The sequence below is a fragment of the Drosophila montana genome, unplaced genomic scaffold, assembly GCF_035044405.1.
Source record: "Drosophila montana isolate Dmon_TW-CO22-7 unplaced genomic scaffold, ASM3504440v1 contig_2669_1, whole genome shotgun sequence".
NCBI lineage: Eukaryota > Metazoa > Arthropoda > Insecta > Diptera > Drosophilidae > Drosophila > Drosophila montana.
In genome coordinates this window covers 125,081-145,784 of record NW_026997536.1, presented here as the reverse complement: position 1 = coordinate 145,784, position 20,704 = coordinate 125,081, and the positions used below count along the sequence as shown (strand labels likewise).

At 38.5% G+C, this 20,704-nt stretch overlaps 1 protein-coding gene and 1 long non-coding RNA gene across 2 annotated transcripts; one reads left to right on the top strand and one right to left on the bottom strand.

The window, feature by feature from the left end:
- The first annotated feature begins 3,721 nt into the window (after positions 1-3,721).
- On the top strand, positions 3,722-4,306 carry LOC135429716 (uncharacterized). Its single transcript, XR_010436452.1, has 2 exons — positions 3,722-3,824; positions 3,895-4,306. It is a non-coding gene; the product is annotated as an uncharacterized LOC135429716 (long non-coding RNA).
- Positions 4,307-17,734: 13,428 nt separating this feature from the next.
- Positions 17,735-18,283, bottom strand: LOC135429699 (uncharacterized). Its single transcript, XM_064684116.1, has one exon. The coding sequence runs from the start codon at positions 18,281-18,283 to the stop codon at positions 17,735-17,737; it is 549 nt and encodes a 182-aa protein (XP_064540186.1).
- Positions 18,284-20,704: the final 2,421 nt, after the last annotated feature.

Here is a 20,704-nt window from a genome sequence, read left to right as displayed (position 1 = left end):
AATCACCAATGGCCATGGCGAATATTTTGAAACATTTTGCACGCAGGCCACAGCGGGTAAGTGTGTGAAGGGTGCACGACTAGTAGATATCCTGTAAATACAGACACTATATATGAGTTGGCTAGATTAAAAACATATTTAAATCTTCAAGTTGTAATTCTAATTTTCTTAAGTTGCGGCTAAAGCTGTTTATACTAGGATATGGGTATCCACAGTCCAAACTTACTTACCCTAGCTTTTATAGGCGGCTTCTTCAGCCTTGACCTCTTCTGCAACAAGTGGCAAGTGGCCAATTCTATTTTCCTTTGGTCTTAAGTGTTCAAAACAAGTTTGCAACTACAATTTACAATTCGTATAGTTAGCGGAAAAAGAGCTGGGTAAATTTATATTAATGCCTTACGCAATCTACATAAAGTATAAAAGAGCCTACGTACCAAATTTTCAGGCTCTAATTTTTATAGTTCCTGATATCTATGAGAATGAACTTTCACGCATTTTAGAGTTTACAGGGTAGAGCCACGCCTCTGTAAAGCTCACCCGCATGTAAACTAATTCGTATCTCATAAAATGGGTCTGTTTGTGTTTGTTATTATTATTTTAAATTGATAATGCTGGCGTTATTCTCATGCGGCTGGCAGCTTCGTTTCGTGGGTTCCATGGATATTTTGAGCATATTTTTGTGTGTGTGTGTGCGTGTGTGAGGATTTACAATAATTGGGTTAGAGTAAAATTTATGAATTTGTTCGTTATACGTTTTACTAATTATGGCAATGTTATTATTGTAATTGCGGAAATATGCTGGCAGTACCTGGGAGTGCTCCACTTGAGTTTGTTTATCCACTGATTAAATTTGGTATGGAAATTTTGCATAATGCATATATATGTATACATATATATATATAAATATATAGATATCAATAGCAAATGCTAACAAACAGTCGACTTTTATTTGAGAGTTTTAAAGCGATTAAATAGCAGCTTTAAAGCCCGCCTAAAGTCATTTGGAAACCTGATAAATGTGTGGCCAAAACTTGAAAAGTCATAATGACACACAATCTATTAGAGTTCTAGATATTGGAACAGTCCGCCTGGGCAGACAACATGCGCAATGACATTCGAGTACAACATTTTTGGTACCATCAAGATGAGGAAATTGTTGATGATGGCCAGAGCCTCAAGTTGGAAATCAATGTTGATGATCTGTGCACAACATTTTGGGGCCAGTCAAAAGTTACCAAATGTCTAATGCTGGCGGTTAGCTATCTATTTATTTTCCCCGCAACGCCCCGTGCCGCCCTGTCCTGCTGCCTGTGGCCGTGTTGGCCGAGGTTGACGACAGGCCGCAATTGTTGGCCATTGGCAAATTCGATGAAATGAAAAATACAAACAAAATCATTTGTCAAAACATTTCGAAAGAGCTTTATAAACTCTTGGCTTCAATAACAGGCGGCGGCGACAGCAACTCCACCCTCCCCACCCCGTCCAAAATCGATGTTGTCCACTGACGCAGGGAAACTTAACAACAAGCTAAACCAATCGTCGAGCACAATGGAGGCGCTGTGTGAAGGCGGAAGCGGATACGGATCGGAATTGGAAGAGGAAGCGTGAGTAAGTGTGTGCTGTGTGAGTGTGTGTGGGTGTGTGTGCTTGGCTTTCTCAACTTTGGAACTGCTTCGGCCTGGGCCTAGGTCAGTCAGGATTCGAGTGTTGCGAGTCATTTAAGAGTTCCTCTTCGGTACGCCCTAGCACCCGCTCATGATTAGTGTTAGGGGTTTTTTCTTTTCTTTTCTTCTCTTTATGCCTGCCTTTTTGATACTTTCTTTATTCTGGCTTTATTATGGCTATTTTGGCGTTTTCCTTGCCGACTTTTTGCTGCAAACATCGTTTGTCAAGCGATTTATTTCAATTATATATATTACGATTCATGCTTTCTTATATTTATTTCTGTAGTTGTTGCTGCTCATCTGTTGTTCGGTTGTTAGATTAAAGTAAATGAGACTTGAACTTGCGATAAATGTGAATAATATAGCTCTTCATTGATTTCGAATATGTAAATTGGTATGAAGAAGTATTTTTTGAGAATGTTTAAGGCTTAAGTCTTTTAGGTATTTATTTGTTTATTTTAAGTAGCGCCCCTCAGGAAGGGAAACTATCTTTATAATATATCTATATATTTATGTCTCATTTATATTTCATATACACTAAATTTATAATATATTCTATCGAGATTGGTCATAGACATAGGAAAAGACGAGTGCTTCGCAGTTCGAAAAGTTTACTAAAGAATTTCCGGAGAAACTGATTTAATAATAGTATTCAATGAAAAAATTTTAAAATATAACAAATGAAAATTGCTGCTGGATTTGATCCGTCTACCTCTTGCTTGTTGGTCGGACGCTCTTTTTAAGACAAAGTACATTACAGATTATATATGTTATAACTATATGCAAATCTCGTAACTTTTTTACGTTTATCTTCAATTTCGAATATAAATATAAGTATGTACCCACCCATGCATCCAAACTTTATTAAAATAAAGTATTTTACTGTCACTAACAGACTTGTTGCTTGACAGTATTCTCCGCTTTGACCTTTAACTTCATGTCAGCAACAGAGTTGAGCTTTAAAAATAACCTGATATTCTCAGCTGGGAGCTGTTTTTAGTTCCCTGCACTGGGCTGGTGGTCGTCCCCAGTTAGCCCGAATGCCATCGAAAAACTGTCAAATAATCATATCCAATGTAAAAGCCTTTAGGCGGCAGTCGGTTGTTCTTTCATTTTGCACCACCAACTCCCCATAGGAACTTTGATGCACGAGTTCCGCTGGGGCCTGGCCCAGCTGTTTGCCGGCGAGGCACGTGGCAATTTAAATGCAAAATCAAAAGCCGCCCGGTATGGAGAAAATTTAATTTCACCAGGCAGCAAAACAATCATATTTTCTTTTCTTTCCTTGCTGCTTTGCGCTTTTCCCCAGCATCGCATATGCACACAACCACACAACAGGCCAGGACACAGAAGTCACAAGACAGCAACCGGGAAGCAGGGGAAGTTCCTCCTTCCGACTGTTAACATTTTTTCCGCGTGTTTCGTAAGATATCAATGACTGATTAATGTGGGGCTCGTAAAGGTTGCCTAGTCACCAAGTTATGCGGGCACAGGCACAAACTGTGGGGTAACCAGACAGTTGCCAAACCGTTTTCGAATTTCAATGCCACGTGCCATGTACTGCTCGCCTAACCACACACACGCACCTTTCTAACAATATTTTACCACAAAAATAGATAGCTAAAGAGACTGAAAGCGTATTTAAATCTGGGTGAGATCCGTCTATCCAGCACTTAAACGCATTAGATCAAAGTAAAAGTTGGCATGGGATAAGAGTAGATGAGATTCCGCACAATGAAGTCTTCTTATTTTTGGGAAATATGTAATTTTAAGTTTAGCACAGTTACACTAATTGATTATTCTTTCGATATGAGTTTATCGATACTTCGATTATTAGATAATATTCTGTCAGTCAATTAAAATTCCAACATCGATAGTTTGAGTAGCTCGATTAATCGACAACAGTCTGTCAGTCAACAAAAATGCCATTATACTGATGATCGAACCTAAAAGTGGCTTTCTCGTCAATGGATCTTTCGTTGAGTCGATTATTGACGGTTAAGCGATAAATCGATTTGTTATTTTATATATTTCAATATAGAATAGAATCCCGTGCGGCTGTTTTATATATCTGAAACATATTTACCTATTACAAACAAATGATATTAAGTCAGGATACCGATAAGTGGGACTAAAAGCAACTTACAGGTTCACAGATTTGTGAGTAAATGGACAATGGTCGATTTACCGATAACCCGATTACTAGACTTTTAATTTAAATATACAATAGTGCCGCCTCGCAGTTTATGGCATTGTAGAGAACCGCATAGCCTTTTCTCCTGAACAACGCCAATTTATGCAAATCCTCTTGAATGGCTTATGCTTCATGAATTTATATCGAATAGCGGGTTGCGGCTTTAAGAGCCAAACAATAAAAGCTCATTTGTTGCTATTATCGTTTGGACCAACAACAAATAACAAATCATCGAGCCAGCGGGGCGATGGAGCACTAAGCACAAAACACCCACCTGTTTCTATAAGAGGGATCGGAATGGGCCTGAGGGGGCAAGTGGGTTGGGCTGGGGGGTGTGGCTTATAGCCGAATCGTGCACAGCGCTCACCTCGGACAGAAGCTGTGCGCTGATGCCGCACAAACTGCTGCCAATAAATTGTGTTAATAAACCAAAAGTTGTTAATTTAAATGATTTATATCTGAAGGCTGTGGGCGTTGGGTGGGAGATGGTATGTTGGTTATTGCTGAGCCTCAAAAATTTACGTAATTTGGCATAACCTTTGCGGGGCTGCGCCTTAGCCAGCCTCTTTGGCCCGCGCCCAGCCCGCCCGCACGTGCCCGCCCAGTGCGGGGTCAACTGTGTGTGTATTTGTATGAGTTGTGCGTGGGGAGGGGGCTGGATGTCTGGGGGCGTGCCGCTTGCCCGCCATCAGCTTAAACCAATTTACGTTGCCGATGTCTTCATTTTGGCAGCGGCTCAGCGCCGTGTGTCGTGAATTATGGCGACCCCTCACGGCCAAATGGGGCAACTGTGCGTATGCGTAATGTGCAGACCGGCCCGACAGCCTGTTGTCTATGCCAGTTTACCCACCGCCCACTTTTTAAGGCTACTATCGAAAGCCAGCAAAAACTTTGGCAGTTCACGCTTCCCTACTATCCCTTCTGCTATATACAGCCTGGCATGTGTATACATACATAATGTATGCATGTATATACATTAACTTATATATAAATTTATGTCTTATTGTTTTTTTTAGTCGAAATTATTTCATTTGTTTGTCTTTATTACAAGCAAATCCCGTTCAATGCCACATTGGCTGTCCTGCTAAAAGGGGCCTAAGGGCGGTGTAGGGGGTGTGTAGCATTTCATTTAAGCGGCAGCTTCCATTTTCCACAGCGTTTGCTTTTAATGGTCGGCGGCTGTTTGGGGGATTTTCCACATCTTAACTCCGGCCGAGACCTACAAATATTTGATGCTCACATTTTTCGCTGTTGTTTCGTTTTATTGATTGGCGCCGTGCCTGCTTTATGAGCCCCATTGTTGTCCTTGTTGTTGCTGTTGTTGCCTTTACTATTGTTTTTGTTGCTCTTTTTGGCTGTTTGGTTGGCTTTGCCGCTGCTTTCAAGCGTAACACTGCGCTACATTGTAAAGGATTTCGACGAAATTTAAATTGTTGTCCCAACAGCTTGACAGGAAGTCAGTCTTCATCTTCCTCCGCCACATTGCCATCCTTTATCCCGCTTGCTTTTCAGTTCTTCAACTTTGTTTTAGTTTCTTTAATTAACAATTGATAAGCAACTACAATTTGCGTATTCTTGCTCCTCAATTATGGGCCTGAACAAATATTTGTGCCTGGCACGAGCTTAAAACTTTTCTGAGCTAACTAAATATGTCTACTTTTTGTGTTTTTGTTATAAATTCAATATTATTACGTTAAAAACAAACCCAACCCAACGAATTATGTTCCCTAACATTCCCCTCTCTCCACCTGCATGAGTTTTTCAATTCTAAAACGAATTTCCTGATCTTTAACATTTTTTTTCTGCTTTACCACCCCCAACCCTAAAGTATCCAAGTGTTTAATTAAATAAAAAATTATAATGGTAAGTTATTTGTCAAAACTGAATCTATTTGGACAAGTAAAATCTTTTTGGTTTCGGGATTAATTTATTAGCTTAAATAAAATAAAGTATTCTAGCTTTTTCAATAGTTACCTAAGCATATTCTTGTTGTGAGTCAAAAAAACGCGTCGCGTTTTGTGTTGCATTCATCTTATCCATTGAAAGTATATTCATGAGATTATGCATTCTCTCAGCTGGACTCAGGTGAAGGCAAGTTGGGCAAGTTGGCAAGGCATAAATGAATATAAAGTACTAGATTACAACTCAGTCATTTGACAAGCGCTCGTAAGGACATCGACGGATGCTCGGGTTGCGATTGTCGCTGTTGTAGTTATTGCTGCTTTTGAATTTTTAATATAATCATGAATTATGCAAAATAGCTGATAAGACAGCTAGCGGTGAAGACGTTGCATTTGCGGATTATGGCTGAAATTAGTGAAAGTGATCGGAAATCTTGAGATAAATGTGGGAACGTTTATGAATTCTGCTGTTTTATGTTGCAACACTTGTTAAACAAATTTGCAAGTCAGCTCGTAAGTTTTGTGATTTTTTCTTCTCTGGCACAGACATAAAAAAGCTGGTTCTATCAAAAATGCAGAAGTCATTGCCGGGTCAAGGCTGCGCGCCTGACAAGGTGCTTGTTTGTGAGTGTGTGGGTTTGTGGCCGAAATAAATTTGCTATTGATAGCACACAGCGCCAAACAATTTGTAATCAGTTGAAAAGGGCTGTGCGCCCAATTCCCCAGTGGCTCCGACTCGTTTACACCATAATCCAATCGTTCGAAGCGCTTTTATGGTTTCCACATGGCGAATCGCGTGCGAATTTGAATTTGAATTTGTTCTGCGCATGCCGCCACGTGCTCGCCGTAACCCATTCTGCACTCTTCATACAATCCGACGAGCCATTCCATTACATACCATTTGTTTAGGATCCATTCACATCCATCTAACCATCGTAAACCCCGCGGGGGTTGCCAAAGGTTTTCGGCGTAGGCGCGCCGCGTGTGTCCACGTTCTCTATCATCAGGACACATGCTCCGTTTAAGTGCTAAAAAACAAACGCAGCGAATCAGAAAAATAAATAAAAACTTATTCACGTCATGTGATTTGAGGCATTCTTTTCAAATGGTCTCCCATATTTTGTATGCGTACTGTGCGAATTACTATTTATGGTTGTTTGTCATTTGTTTATTATACCCTGTGGCAAGAAAAGGAAGCATGCAACAGGCGGCAAAAAACATCTTCGACACATTGTACAATTGTTTACACTTGTTTGAAGGCAAGAGGAAATGCGATTTGTGTTTATGTGTTTCTTCTAGTTCACTACTTTGTTAAATTAAAATTTCGGCCCAACATTTTTAGCATGGCTTAAAACTAATTGTCCTCAACATTGTAGACACACTTTTTATAATCCTATTTTATTGTACAGGGTAACTCCTAGTCATGCCTTGTTAAGTAAACCTTTTTGTATATATATATACTCTTTTTTTGCTTACACGCACCGCATGAACTCGCAATATTTATTGCATAATTTTCATCATAACAGCACAAAGAAGGACAAATATTTCATACTGTTTGCCCCTCAAACCCATGTGTGCGTGTGTGTGCGTATTTGTACTTCCGGAAATTGGCAGGCGACATTTTGAGTCTCTTATTTGGATAGTCTAATTGGATATGGAACCCTTTTGATTAAATTAAAAACAGTGTCTTTTTCCCGACGAATCATTGTGGAGGGTTTCGGTTTCAGATGCAATTGATTAAGCACATTTTAGGGCGTAGCTTGGGTGCAATGTTAGTATATTTTTTTAATTATAAATTTATTTTATTTAAATCGATTCAAAAAATATTGAAGCAATTTTATAACAACATTATTTTTAAAGAATTTATGCAATCATTTATTTAGTTTTCAACCCAATTTTTCTCTTGGAAAATGTGTCTTACGCAGCTTTTATTGCTCAAAAGCTTTTTCGAACTCAATTTTGTTGACTTGGAAAATGTGTCTAGCAGAGCTTTAACAGGTTACAAGCTTGTTGCAACCCCTTTTCGAAGCTTTAAAGTCAAAAGGCTTTTGGTACGACAATTATAGCAGCTTTTTCCTATAAAATTTGCCTAAGCTTTTCATTGTTTATGGAGTCATATTCTATTAGCATCCGTATTATTGTGTAAGCTAACAAAAAAACATAATACAAATTATAGGACTTAATATTTAACTATATTAAAAAAAACACACAACTATAATAGATTTTATTTGCTATGGGGTTTTTCTTTTAATTTTGTAATCTTCAATCAGATGCTTTTGACTTTCTTATGTGCATTTTCCCACATAATATGCTATCAGAAAATTTAAAAAATATATTTTCTGTATTTTATTTTAATTAATAAATTAATATGTGGCACCTTTCGACAGAATCGAGGGCAGCTTTAATTGGCATTATATATTGAAAAAGAAGAAAAGGAAAATATGCTTAGGCTCATGATGTGAATTCACAATAGAAAGATTCGCAGCTAAAAATAAAACAAATATCATTTTCAATTATCAGAAAAACTGAAACAAATAATTGCAGGGAAGAAATAAGTATAAGCATACCATATATCATTTTGAAAGAAGAAGCAGCCACGAGTTCGAGGAATTGTTAACACACACACACACACAGAGAGACACACACACACCCACTGGCACACACGCGGCATATGGAGCGGATAAATTGTTTCTGTAAACGATGCCGAAGGAGGCTAAATAAAAGCGCAATAAAGATATTTGCGGGGCGCACACACTGCAAGGCAGACATAAACAACAACAATAAATGCGAGTCGATGGCAAGGATAAAGCAAAGGAAAAATGCAGCGGCCGGCATTAAAAAGGAAAAGCTCTACCCAATGGCCGCTCTCAATAATCAACTGCATAGTGGGCATATATGTTTATATATATATATATAGTCCTGTGCACACACAGAGACTAGAGATGGGCACGGGCCTTGAGGCCGAACACGAGCACCGCATATATACGCAACCTAAGAGTATGCTACACTTTTTATATAACCTTATTGTGTTGGTGGTTTTTAATACGAGTCAAGACATTTTTATTTAAAAACTAGGTCACTTTTATAAGGTTTTCGTAAAAAGATATGTTAAAATGAGCCATGTCCGATAGTTCGAAATTGGGGTCAGCTCAGCTGCGATATTCAGATATTGGCCAAAATTAGACGCCGGTATTTCTTTAGCTTCAGCGTGCCTTTATCTTACGTTCTTTTAGGCTCATTTTCGTTCGCTCATCTCCAACACAGATGCTTGTACTCGAACATACTTCTACTCGGAAATACTCGCGTAAGGGCGTGTGTGTGTGTGAATTGCCCTGCAGACTTTTCGAGCCGTTTGCCTTGGATCGATGTAGCGTCTGGTAGAAATATGCTGCGCTGTTAATTTCGCTATCATCCGCTCTGACAGCAGTGATTGAAGGCAGAGCAGCAGCTAAACGCTTAACGCTGATTGCTCTGCGCTGCAGCTGTAAATTGAATGTTGCCATCGTCGTGGCTGTTGCTGCTGCTGCTGTTGCTGTAACGCATTATTTTTAATCGATTGCTCATACGCCAAGTTGGACTAACGAGCAGTCGTGCTGGCATTATGTAGCTCCTCGAACGGCTAGTTAATGAAAACAGGCTGCCTGTGTGAAAAGTTGAGCCCCCAAAAGGAGCAAGCACAAAAAGTTGGCTGTGTTTCCCTTAACTGACAGCCATGGCCATGGCCCTTAACAGCTCCTCCCCTGCCCTAGCCGGCCTGGGCAGCTGTCGCGCCTGTTAATGTTGCCGAATTTGCATTTCATGCGGCTGTCGCTGCCGTCGTCAACGTATTGTCAAGTCACGTACCCAATTTACAGCAAAGAAAAGTCAATACACTCGGCAGACGGGCGCGTTCGCCTGGCCCATTTTGGCCTCTGGCCCTAAGGTCGCTAGACCAGCAAAAACGGCATATCGCGCCCAGAGGCAGTATTTTCACTGCCAACGACTTGGCATAGTAGGTTGCATTTAAAATGGCTTTATAGTTGCATACACGAATCTTTTTAAAGCATGTCAACTAAACTAGATCACAAATCTGCGTAGACCAGAGCTTCTGCTGGGATTAGATGGCTGCTTAGAGAATGAATTGAGAATGCATCCGATCTGATATTTCCGATTAGTTTTTAGAGCAGATTGTCTTACGGTGGGTCACATTTGGGGTTTGCTTTGAAGAAATTCGAGAAGGACAGCTTGTAAGCTCGTTTCTTATCCGTTTCTTATTCACCAATTGCATTTATTGAGAAAGTAAACGCAATTTCTATCCTCTTAGCGGGCATTTTTTGTTTAAATTGATGTGCTGACGGATTGGTCCACAAGCTCTTTTACTGGCTTAAATATGATTTGATTAAAACCTAGAAACTGCTTTACCAAAGGCAAAAGAAGGGTACAGAAAATGTGGCAGCAATTGCGACAGCCAAATAAATAATTAAACCTTATAATTTTTTATGTTAATATTATATAAAATATAAAAAAAATAATCAATTATACAGTTCTTATGAACAAATGTATAATTTAATAAATATTTAAATACCAGATTTTTCCATTCAAAAACATTTCCACAATGTTTTTAAATGAATGTGAAATTTGAAGTCAGAACAGGGCTAACATAAATCACGAACTAACGAAACTATGGAAGAAAAGAAAGAAATATTTATATATTTTCTTTTTTGTGTATTTTAAACTTGTTAAATTTAAATAGGGTTCAAGCTCAAGAGCACATTCCACTCCACGTAAAGCTTCAAGATGCATAAAGTTAGCTTTTACTAAATAGCTTCTCTAGTCTTTAGCCAGTTCGCATAGTGAGTAAACGCATAGAGAGTAAACGCACAAATCTGAACCTGTTTTAATGAAAAGTTTTTAATTACTTTCTCCAACGCAGCTGTTAACATTTAACGTGCGACTTTGTCCCACACAAAAGCTACATTGACAGCTCCGAGTGGCTGCAATGTGAAACAGAAACATTTGATGAATATTACACGGATTTTTATTTTATACTCGCTGCGATTGTGTTGACTGAAGTGGTGGAGTATTCAAGTTGAATGAGATTAGACACCGGAACTCTGACACGAATGAACCGAGCCTCGGGGCGAACTTCAGTCATTGGGCATTCGACAACAATTTGGATTTGAAAACAGAACTATGTGGGCTGCTTGCTGGCTGGCTGGTTGCCTGATTGGGTTTGAATTTCTGCTCGAGGTTAAATCGTAAATACTGGCTCTCGTTTAATTAGCAAAGTGACAAAGGCAATTCAATATTGGACTTAACGTGACCCATTGACCTTTACCAATAACAATTTAATTAGCTTGAAGTGCGAGTAAGTATTTAGAGTGTTTCATTTATGAGATCTAAATTGTTTGCGACTTCTCGATATCGTTTGTTATGGTAATTGAAAGGAGCTATACACAAAATATTTATAGTATTAAAATCATACTGTTATTTATATTAAAAGGTTTCCATGTGGCAAAATATTTATAGTATTTATTGCTTTTCAATTCTAGGGAATTATTTTTAATAAATCAAAAAAATATAAAAGGCAAACTTTAAAATTAACTTAAACCAAAATAAAATGTTAATATAATTATATTATATTTTTATATATATATTTTTATATTTTCCTGGATTAGACTCGCCTTATCTAAGCTCGTCTAAAAAATTTATAAACGAAGACATTATTTTAGAGGACTTGAACAAAAAGCTAGGATAGTTTAATGATTTTTTAGATTCTGAATAATATTTTACTTATTATTTTAATTTTTTATAATAATGGCGAGCATGCCAGAGTCCATTCTCGTATTCCAAAGAATAATATATTTATTAATTATTAAAAAAATTGATACGTCTTTTTACAATGTTTTTTGTTATTTATATTTTCTATTAATTTCAATACCATTTACTTTCAAATGGAGCTCATAGACCTGCCTATACACTAGAATAGCACTTGGCTTTTCAAAATGTCTTTTTAAAAGACTGGGAACAGTTGAATGTATCGAATCGGTTAACAGTGCGCTGTAAATGGGAAGAGTCATGCGCAGCACTGAGGGCATGCAACAGTTTGCCCTTTCATAAAACAAATAACAAATCGCTAACTTGGGTAACTCGGTAAATGAAATGGAATACGCTCGGAATCAAAAGTGAGTCCCGCCAGGGAACATGGATAAGTGAAACAGATTCAATCCCAATTAATCCTTTGGCCGCTGCTGCTACTAGTTGCAGTTACATCATGCGGACTAGGATGACTAGGACAAAAGTGGGTCTTAGCGAACGGGGATTGGGGATTGGGCTAAAGCCATGTCAAATGACGAATGCATGTACTGTTCTTTTGAGGTTCTTGTCGGACAACTTGGTCGAGCCACGAATTTTAAATGTCATACTTAATTTGGCGGGCCTCGGTGAATGCGACAAAGGTTGTGCCATCTACGAAAGGTGGTGAGGGAGGGGCGCGACTGGTAAACGGCACCAAGGGCGTCACCCAGCTACGGATTAAGAAGTTGCCGTCAACTTTGCCTCAAAGCACGCGCCAATTTTCGCACAAAATACAAGTAAATCCTCGCCATAAAAGGGCTAAATCGACCTGGTAATCAGATCAAGTGTATTTACCCAGAAATTTTGGGGACCAAGTCACATTTATTTGCATGCAAAAGCTTTTAACCGCAGCATGGAAAGCGGCTTAAACGTTTTTTTAATTGCCAACATTATAATTAATCGCGCGTCCAATTAAACTGTTACCCAATCAAAAATTGTAAAAAATTTTATTCAGCTTCATAAAAACGAGTTAAATATTTTTTTTTTGTGGGTCTCTGCGTTTTTTTTTGCTTTTTGGTTTATTATCAGCCATCAGACCAGCATATGTGCCTGGCTAATGAAAGACAAAGCAAAGTCCTTGACTATATAATCTGCAGGGCGCGGGCAGTAAAGGGTTTGGCAGTATCTGTGGCGCATAAAAATGTGGCAACACTGTCATTCTCTGAAAAGTTGTTGCACTTTTGTTTGAATTTCCTTGGCTTTTTCATGCTTCTGTGGCCGCCAAAGTTTTTTGGCCCCTGTGACATTTTAAGAGCGGTTTCCCGCACTCCTTACAAGAAACGGTTGAAAACTTTTATGCTCTCCCTATATAAGTATATATATATATATATATATATATAGACGTATATACGTGAATACATGTGATAGGGTGTAAGCACACATGTAAGTGTGTTCTTAGAGAACCGCAGGGCAAACTCATGTCTGCGTCTGGCCTGTCTGTCAAAGTTTGTGTCGTTTGACTGGCTAATTTCCTGTGAAAGCTGATTTTCACATTATTAAAACGATTCGCAGCTCTTTTATTTGCTCCTAATTGAGGTTAAAGGTCCGAACAAAAGCCTATTAATTAGCATTAAAAATTTCAGTTTTTTTTTCTATTAATTGGCCATAAATATTAGCTGATAAATGATGATAAAAACGCACATAAATTTGCTTAAATGCTATTTAAAAACATTGTAGCACAGTTAAATCGGACAATTTCATTTTCCATTCATTCAAGCACTTATTTATATGTATATGTTCACATTTGTTTGCTTCAGTAATTATTAACGGGAAGAAAAAGGATATTTTGAAATAAGCTGAAAATGTAAAACTATTACTGAATTACAAACTAAATTATTAATAAAAATATGTTAAACAATTTTTTCAATTACTCTATTAAAGGAATGGAGATAAGTTTCACTAAATATTTAAACATAAGAAACATAAGGTGTCTGAGCTTTGAACATCGAAATGAGAGGTTGCCGTTTCAAACCCAGCAACAGCTTAAAGTTTTTGAAATTTTTTTATCAATTTTTTGATTAATCAAAAAGCAAAAAGCTAATTTTTATGATATGTTTGTTTTGTTAATTATTAACAAAAAGCTGTCAAATGTTTTCGGAAATGTATTCGGAAATACTCCAAACAATCGCTTGCTTAGGTTTTTAGGGTCTAAGGTCTTTGCTGAGAACAGCATGTTCTTATTTTAGATTTAATTAAGAAATATGTGTTTTTAATATATCCTGACGTGCATAAAATACATATATCGAAATTTAAAAAAAAAAAAGACTTAATAATCATCGAAAAAAAGCTACAATTCAATTCCTCTTCAAAATAACACCAACAAATGATATTTTTTTGGTTTATATAGAAATTTTGCACACATATCGAATTTGATGTTGTGTAAAAGAGATTCAATTTATAAACGAAACTCCCACATAATAGCAGATATTTTTGCTTATATTGGAGTACAGCACATATTTGACTGAGATATATGAATCGAATATGCGTGAGCCATCAAACGAAGATTTTGTGCATGTGATGAAATTCAAATTCAATGAAATCAACATCCATCACAACGAAGAGCCTCAACAGCTCAGCTCAGCTCAGCTGTTGCTGATTATGATTATGATGATGTTGATGATGATGCTGATAATGCTGATGATGCTCTTAAGAGTTGAGTATTTGGATGCGTTGTAACTTCTATGGATTCATGGATTTACATGACGCTGACAAATTTTGTGGAATCGATGGTTGGGAAGTGCGTGGAAAAGAACGTGTATTGAATAATTTATGACCATGTTTATTTTGTGTGTTCGTAATGTAAAATATGTGTTTACCCGTAATCATTGCACTGCCAGATTGTTAATGTGCAGGTGTACAAAGTATTTATATGTATAATCCTAATGCCTGGCGACCTTGCTGGATTTTCGCATTAAATAAGATATGAAACGGGGGCCCATTGCTTTGGTAACGGAAGTCGATTTGCGTACGCATAAATAATATGAGTGCTGTAATAAATTCAATGGACAACAACAATACTGGCAGACGACAACTCGGATTATTAATATTTTCCATACTGCTTTTCAGCTTTGCTTGTGCTTTGTTTGAGCACTTGAAATGTGAGCTCCGGCAGTAGCAGCAGCAGGCACAATGACCAGGGCCCAGAGCCCAGGGCGAAGGCAGCGAAATAAATCAGCTCAAGTATAAAAATTCACGTCAACATGCTGCACACATAAAACCCTGCCCCCCACAACCGCCTCCTTTTCCTTTTGTGCAAAAGTTGGTAGCTGGCAGTTAGGCAGGCAACTGGCCAATGCTCCAGGGAGATTTGCGGGGTGGCAAACATTGCCTGGGCATGTTGGCTTAATGAGTGCCGGCCACAATCACGAGTTAAATCTTGTAAAGCTGCCCAAAAGTCAACCATGTATGCCTGCAGCAGTAGCCCTCCAGCTCCATTTTTTTTCCAAACCATGCCCACAAGCTGTCGACTCTTCTTGTTTGTAAAACTTGGCTGCAACTAAAGTTGGTCTACAAATTTGAGCTAGTGCTAAACAATCACGTTCTTCACTAAGCATCGTCATTTTCCACATTCAGATATACTTTGTACTTTTTTTTGCATTCCAAATATGATAATCGATAAATTTGCAATTGCAGTCCATGTTTGGCATCTTATGAAATATTTATATGGGAATTATTTAAATATACAAAGCGAGCAACTCATTAGCTGACAGCGCATTTCATCAGAAATTCGTTTATAATAATTAAATGAAAATTAATTAAACCCTATTTTCTGACAACTTTGTTGACAGCTTTCGCAATGGATACTATTATATTTGAGTTATTAAGTTTTTTCATTAAAATCATAATATATGTCCAATAGTGTTTTTCATTTTTTCGTTAATTTTTGAAAAAATTGTTTTGAAAAGTTTAATAGGTAAATAATTTTATAAACTTGTATTTTCTTGTCTATAAAAATAAAATAATAGAAATTTGTTTGTCTTTCATAATATCAGGAAAAATTGTCTTGTTATATCTTATGTCTGTCAACCGATTCGAAATTATTTCAATACTGTGAAAGTTTACAAGCAAAGCTTAATAAACCTTAAATCGTTTGAAGGAAAAAAGGATATATTTAATATCTCATTGAAAGTGATCCATAAAGAATAAACTTGTTATAATAAACAATCTCGTTTGCGGCGGCGTTCGCGTTATTTATGATGACAATTTTATCATAATCCGAATGGCAATTGTTAATAAAGCTTCACTTAAATGCCATATGGATATTGACATTTAAAGTGAAATCAATTTGTCAATTACATGAAATGTTTTTTTTTTTATTTTTATTTTTCATTTCCTGTTAAAGCACATACGCGGAATAGTATGTTAAACTTTTAATTCCATTTGGGCATGAAAACCAACAAATAAATCAAAGTCACGCTGTGACCCTGTCTCTGTCTGGGCCTGGTATATGGGTCTGCAGTTGCGGCAGCTGCACTGTCCAATGAATTAAAAGTATAAACAAATACACATCCCACTTTACATACATACATTCGGTATGTGTATATGTATCCGTAGCTACGTACATATATGGGAATGGGAATATGACAAAAGTTTTCAATTTTCCTACAGTTCCGACTCTGATTTAAGTGTCGGGGATGCCGCTGGGACGCCGCGGATACTAAAAATAAATTCGTTAAATAAAACAAATGCGATACAAGTGAGAAGGTTGCTGCCAAATGTCAACGACTGCGCGATACTCTGTTTACAGGTTAAAGCAGTCCAAAAAAAGTGTTTTTATAAGCCCAATGAGTATAGGGAATATAGATTTACGCGGCTTGTGGCAAAGTATTTTTGTCTTGACTTTTTTTTGTTATATTGTTATTATTCTCCTAACCCATATACCCTCTCTTCGCCTTGTGCAGAGTGTATGTAAAAGAAATAAATTGTAACCGTGTTGCAGTCGCGCAATCATTTAATCATAAGCATAAATATCAAAAGCATTTATACAAATTGTTTGCTAACATTTTATTTGAATGCAAATTCAATCGCATTCAATTGATTTCCATTTACGATCAACAATTTAGTTTCAGCTCTTTCACTGCATTTGCGAGCATTGCTTGCATTCGAGTTTAGAAGCGATTTAATAGCCCAATGCCTGCCAAATTTTTGATACGATGCCACATAGCTACCACGCTTGGCTTGTTGTGCACTTTTTTTATTAATCTCTGGGTCGAACATATTTATCATCAGTCACATTTACAATGGGCCTGGTATTAAAGTGATGTGTACTGATTTTCTAATGCACCTAAAAATATTCGCACAATTAAGCTTTGCCAAGAAGGTTAATTAATATATGTTAATATGTTTATTGATTTATATAAATAGCAATATTTAAATAAATAGACTAATTGTCGCAAACAGCTTTGCCACACTGTCAATTTTAACGATTGAATCATTTTACAACACTCGTCCATTTATCATAAAATAGTATTCGTTTAATGCCTAAACAAGTTCTGCAATACATTATATATTTTTTTAAATTTATTTCGGTAAGGTAATTATACCGTTTCGTTTCCGTTTCAAAATAAAACTTCCTCTTTTGTTGAACCTACTTCGTTATCAATATATATAATATATATGCAATTGGAATAGAATAATTATATGATCTACTTCGAAATATTCCGAGTATACCTAGTTGAAAAAAATATGCGATTTAATGAGTAAAATATATAAAACAAAATATCAAACAAACTAAATATGTATGCATGTACTATATATAAATATGGGTCTGACAAGAAAACTCTCAATTGATGCCATGGTGCATGTCAGGGGGCGTTATTTATATGCGCTAGTTTACTGCTGCTGCTGTTCGCCTGTTTGTTTGCTGGCCCAAAACACAACACAAAAAAAAAAAGAAGGAGATTCAAAAATGGGGGTTAAAAAAAATCGGTGCGGAACACATTTCATAAATCTTGCCCGCGATTGAGCACAACCACTATTTTTTTACTTTTTTGTTTGTTTTAATTGTCGTTACTTTTGGCTGCGCTCTTTGGATTTGGCTCTGATTCGGATTCCATTCTTGTTCCATTTTGGTCGCACGTTCGGTTCGCGCGTCCTGTGATGGTTCTGCTGTCAATGGTCAAGGGTGTGTGTGTGTGGTGCTATCGTTTGGCTGCGCAGCAGGCGCCACTCGGCACTACAATTCCGTGAGTCCGATAGGGGCCGATGCATGTCTGAGGATGGCAGGGCCTGCTAAAGGAGATGAATGATCTGGGCGAGGCATTTCTGCATTTTCTTCTGCCACAACCTTGGCGCTCGCAATCCTTAAACCTGGGATGCGCAGCGCGTTGCAGCGTGCTGTTCAGCAGCCAAACCATGGAACCGATGATGCACAGCGCCAAGCATACGACAAATACAAACAGAACCACACGCCAGATGGAGTTCAGGTCATTCAATTCCAAGCGAATTTCGGGCGACAAGCTGGCGGCTGCAGTCAACTCGCGTTCGATCTCCTTCCTTAATTTCTGGCAGTCGTAGGCGGACATTAGATGCGGCACCTGATAGGCAGGCACCGATGGCTCGTGCAGCCACCATTCATCCCAGAACTCCAGCTGTTTGTCCACCAAAAGCCGATTGCAGTGTGCGAAGACTTCGCTTATCCACTGTTGACACTCGGCGCTATTAATGTTTTGCTTGCAAATTGGATTCATTGTCGTGTATTTAACGAATATTTATATAAATATGTATGTATGGTATGGTAACTATAATAGATATATGGACGCCTACTTGACTAGACCTGATAATCGTCCTGTTTGCCCCGTCTGAGCCAATTGGCCCAGCGTATTTTTCCGCGACTTTGAGCATTCGATTGATTCGTAGTTGCTGTTGGTCCATAAGAAGTTGGCATTTTGCCAATGGCTGGATGGCATTTGCGTGCCTCCTGATGTATGTCCATGGTTATTGAGGTCTGATCCTCAGCAGCTGTGCTTCGCTCGGACAGCTGTTCGCCAGTTGAGCTTGTTGTCTCCTCAGACGAGTCCTCGTCTGAGGTTTTTAATACATCAGTTATTAAACTCTCGCTCGTTTCAATATCGCTTGATTCTTCCGATGCCTCAGTTTCCAATTCTTTATCTATGTCCAGCTTTGTTTCAGCCTGTGTGTGTTGATCCAAGCTCTTGGATTTCTTCCCGAAGCCATTCATCGGAAAATTATCCCAAAACCTTGTCGGCACATATAGTTCCCCATCCGTCCTGCCGGCCACAGAGCTGAGCATCTTGGCTGAAGCGCTGCACTTGTCGCGCAGCTGTTGCACGATGTCGTCCACTGAGGCTTGTCCGCCCGACTGCCGATCCTGGCATACTTCAATGCGCTCTGCCGGCTGTTTTGGCGGCTTTTTAAACACAAAAGCCTTTGCCAGCAGCCAGACAATTATACACATGCAGAAGACCATGAAAAACAGAAGCAGCAGTAAGGTCATGGGATTAACGCCACGGTTGACCCTAAAGAGCGAAGCCTGTAGCTCCCGCTTCAGTCGCTGGCATTCATCGTTTGTCATTAGCTTGTGGGCGGTGCTGCCCTGTTCCTGATCGCGATCGAATTTCCAGTCTGGACACCGGCCACACACCTCGCGCTGCCAATGATTGCAGGCGGCGCTCTCTGGATTTATTTTGCACATCGAGCTCAGACCCCTCATTTTCAGAGCTTATGTGTTTTCAATATATATATTCCATAAGTGATGAATATTTCAATTCGAAATATAGCTAGGAATAATGACATAATTTAATTGAGTTCCAGCCTGTGGCTGTGCAGATATTAAATGTGTATTTGCGGCATTAAATATTAAATGAATAATGTTTGGCGCAAGGTTGGCAAATGTAGGAACACGCAACTGCTCATAAATTTCCTTTTTCCGCTTCATGTAGCTGAAAAACTTTGCACACACTCACACACACACACAAACACATGTATCTGTACACATCGTATCTACCAAAAAAAACAAAAACTATCCCAACGTTATCTGCGCTAGTTCGTAGGCAAGCCATCCGATGCCCATTTAAATGTTTAAAGAGGGTGCTTTGGCATTTAAGAATTGGTTTGCAAAATACAGCAGCAGCAACCTTAAAAAGTATCAAGATCTCAGACAATACGAACTGGAGTTGGAAAATGTTGGTGTAATTCCTCAGCTAACACTGGTTACTATATCAACCTTGTAGAAAATTCCAGAATAGTTTATTGAGATGAAAAAAATTTTTTTTATTAAAATATAAATATTGTTTGTCATTATGCATACAACTTAAACTGTATAAGCGATAGTGTGTGCTTAAACGAGAGCGGAAAATGGATTACAAAACTGAGATTAAGTTGTGCAGGCAACATAGCTACAGGGTATATGCTAGTCGTTCACTTGCAAGCCTTCCTTGCTTGTGCTGCCGACTTTGTGGTGGCAAGTGGAAAACTACTTCAACTAAATGTGCAACTAAATTCGCGGCAAAGTTAATGGCAACATTCAGGAAGTTAGTATTTTTCCTCATGAGCAAAGTCTCGACGCTTCGACGTGTCAAAAACTGACATGGAAAAATGGAATTTGCGCACTCGCCGAGATCCTAATTTTGGGTAACAAGCTCGCAAGTCACACGCAGTCAGCTTTGTTAAAGGGCTGACAGCATAGCAGTCGTCGGCTCAGCCCCGATGATAATAACCTGTAAACGTGACGCGATGACTTGCCAGATAGCATTGAAATATTGTCAGGCGCCACCTCGCTGGTACAGGCCGCTACCAGAAGGACACATCGGCAATTATAATTAGATATGTGGAGCGCTTTGGGCTCAATTAAAAAGCACGTGGCTGAACGAGCAGCGTACATGGCCAAAAATTGGGTTAAAATGTGTGGTCGCTTTAAATTGCTTCTCTTTCAATTTGGCGTTGCATTTTTGGACACCGCGGCGGCTGCATCTCATTTTGCCTATATTGAAATTTATGCTTCAGACTCGAATTCGCACATCGCACGTTTAAACAACTTTTGGGCGCCCGAACTTTACATTTTCATGCCAAAATTATGCGACGTAACTTTCACATCCGCGCCTGCCTGCGGCTGCCGGCCCATCCACAAAACCCGGCGGGAAATTGGTTTA

What these genes read in the sequence shown, in the direction of transcription:
- LOC135429699 (XM_064684116.1), bottom strand. Translation starts at nt 18,283, where the DNA reads ATGAATCCAATTTGCAAGCAAAACATTAATAGCGCCGAGTGTCAACAG.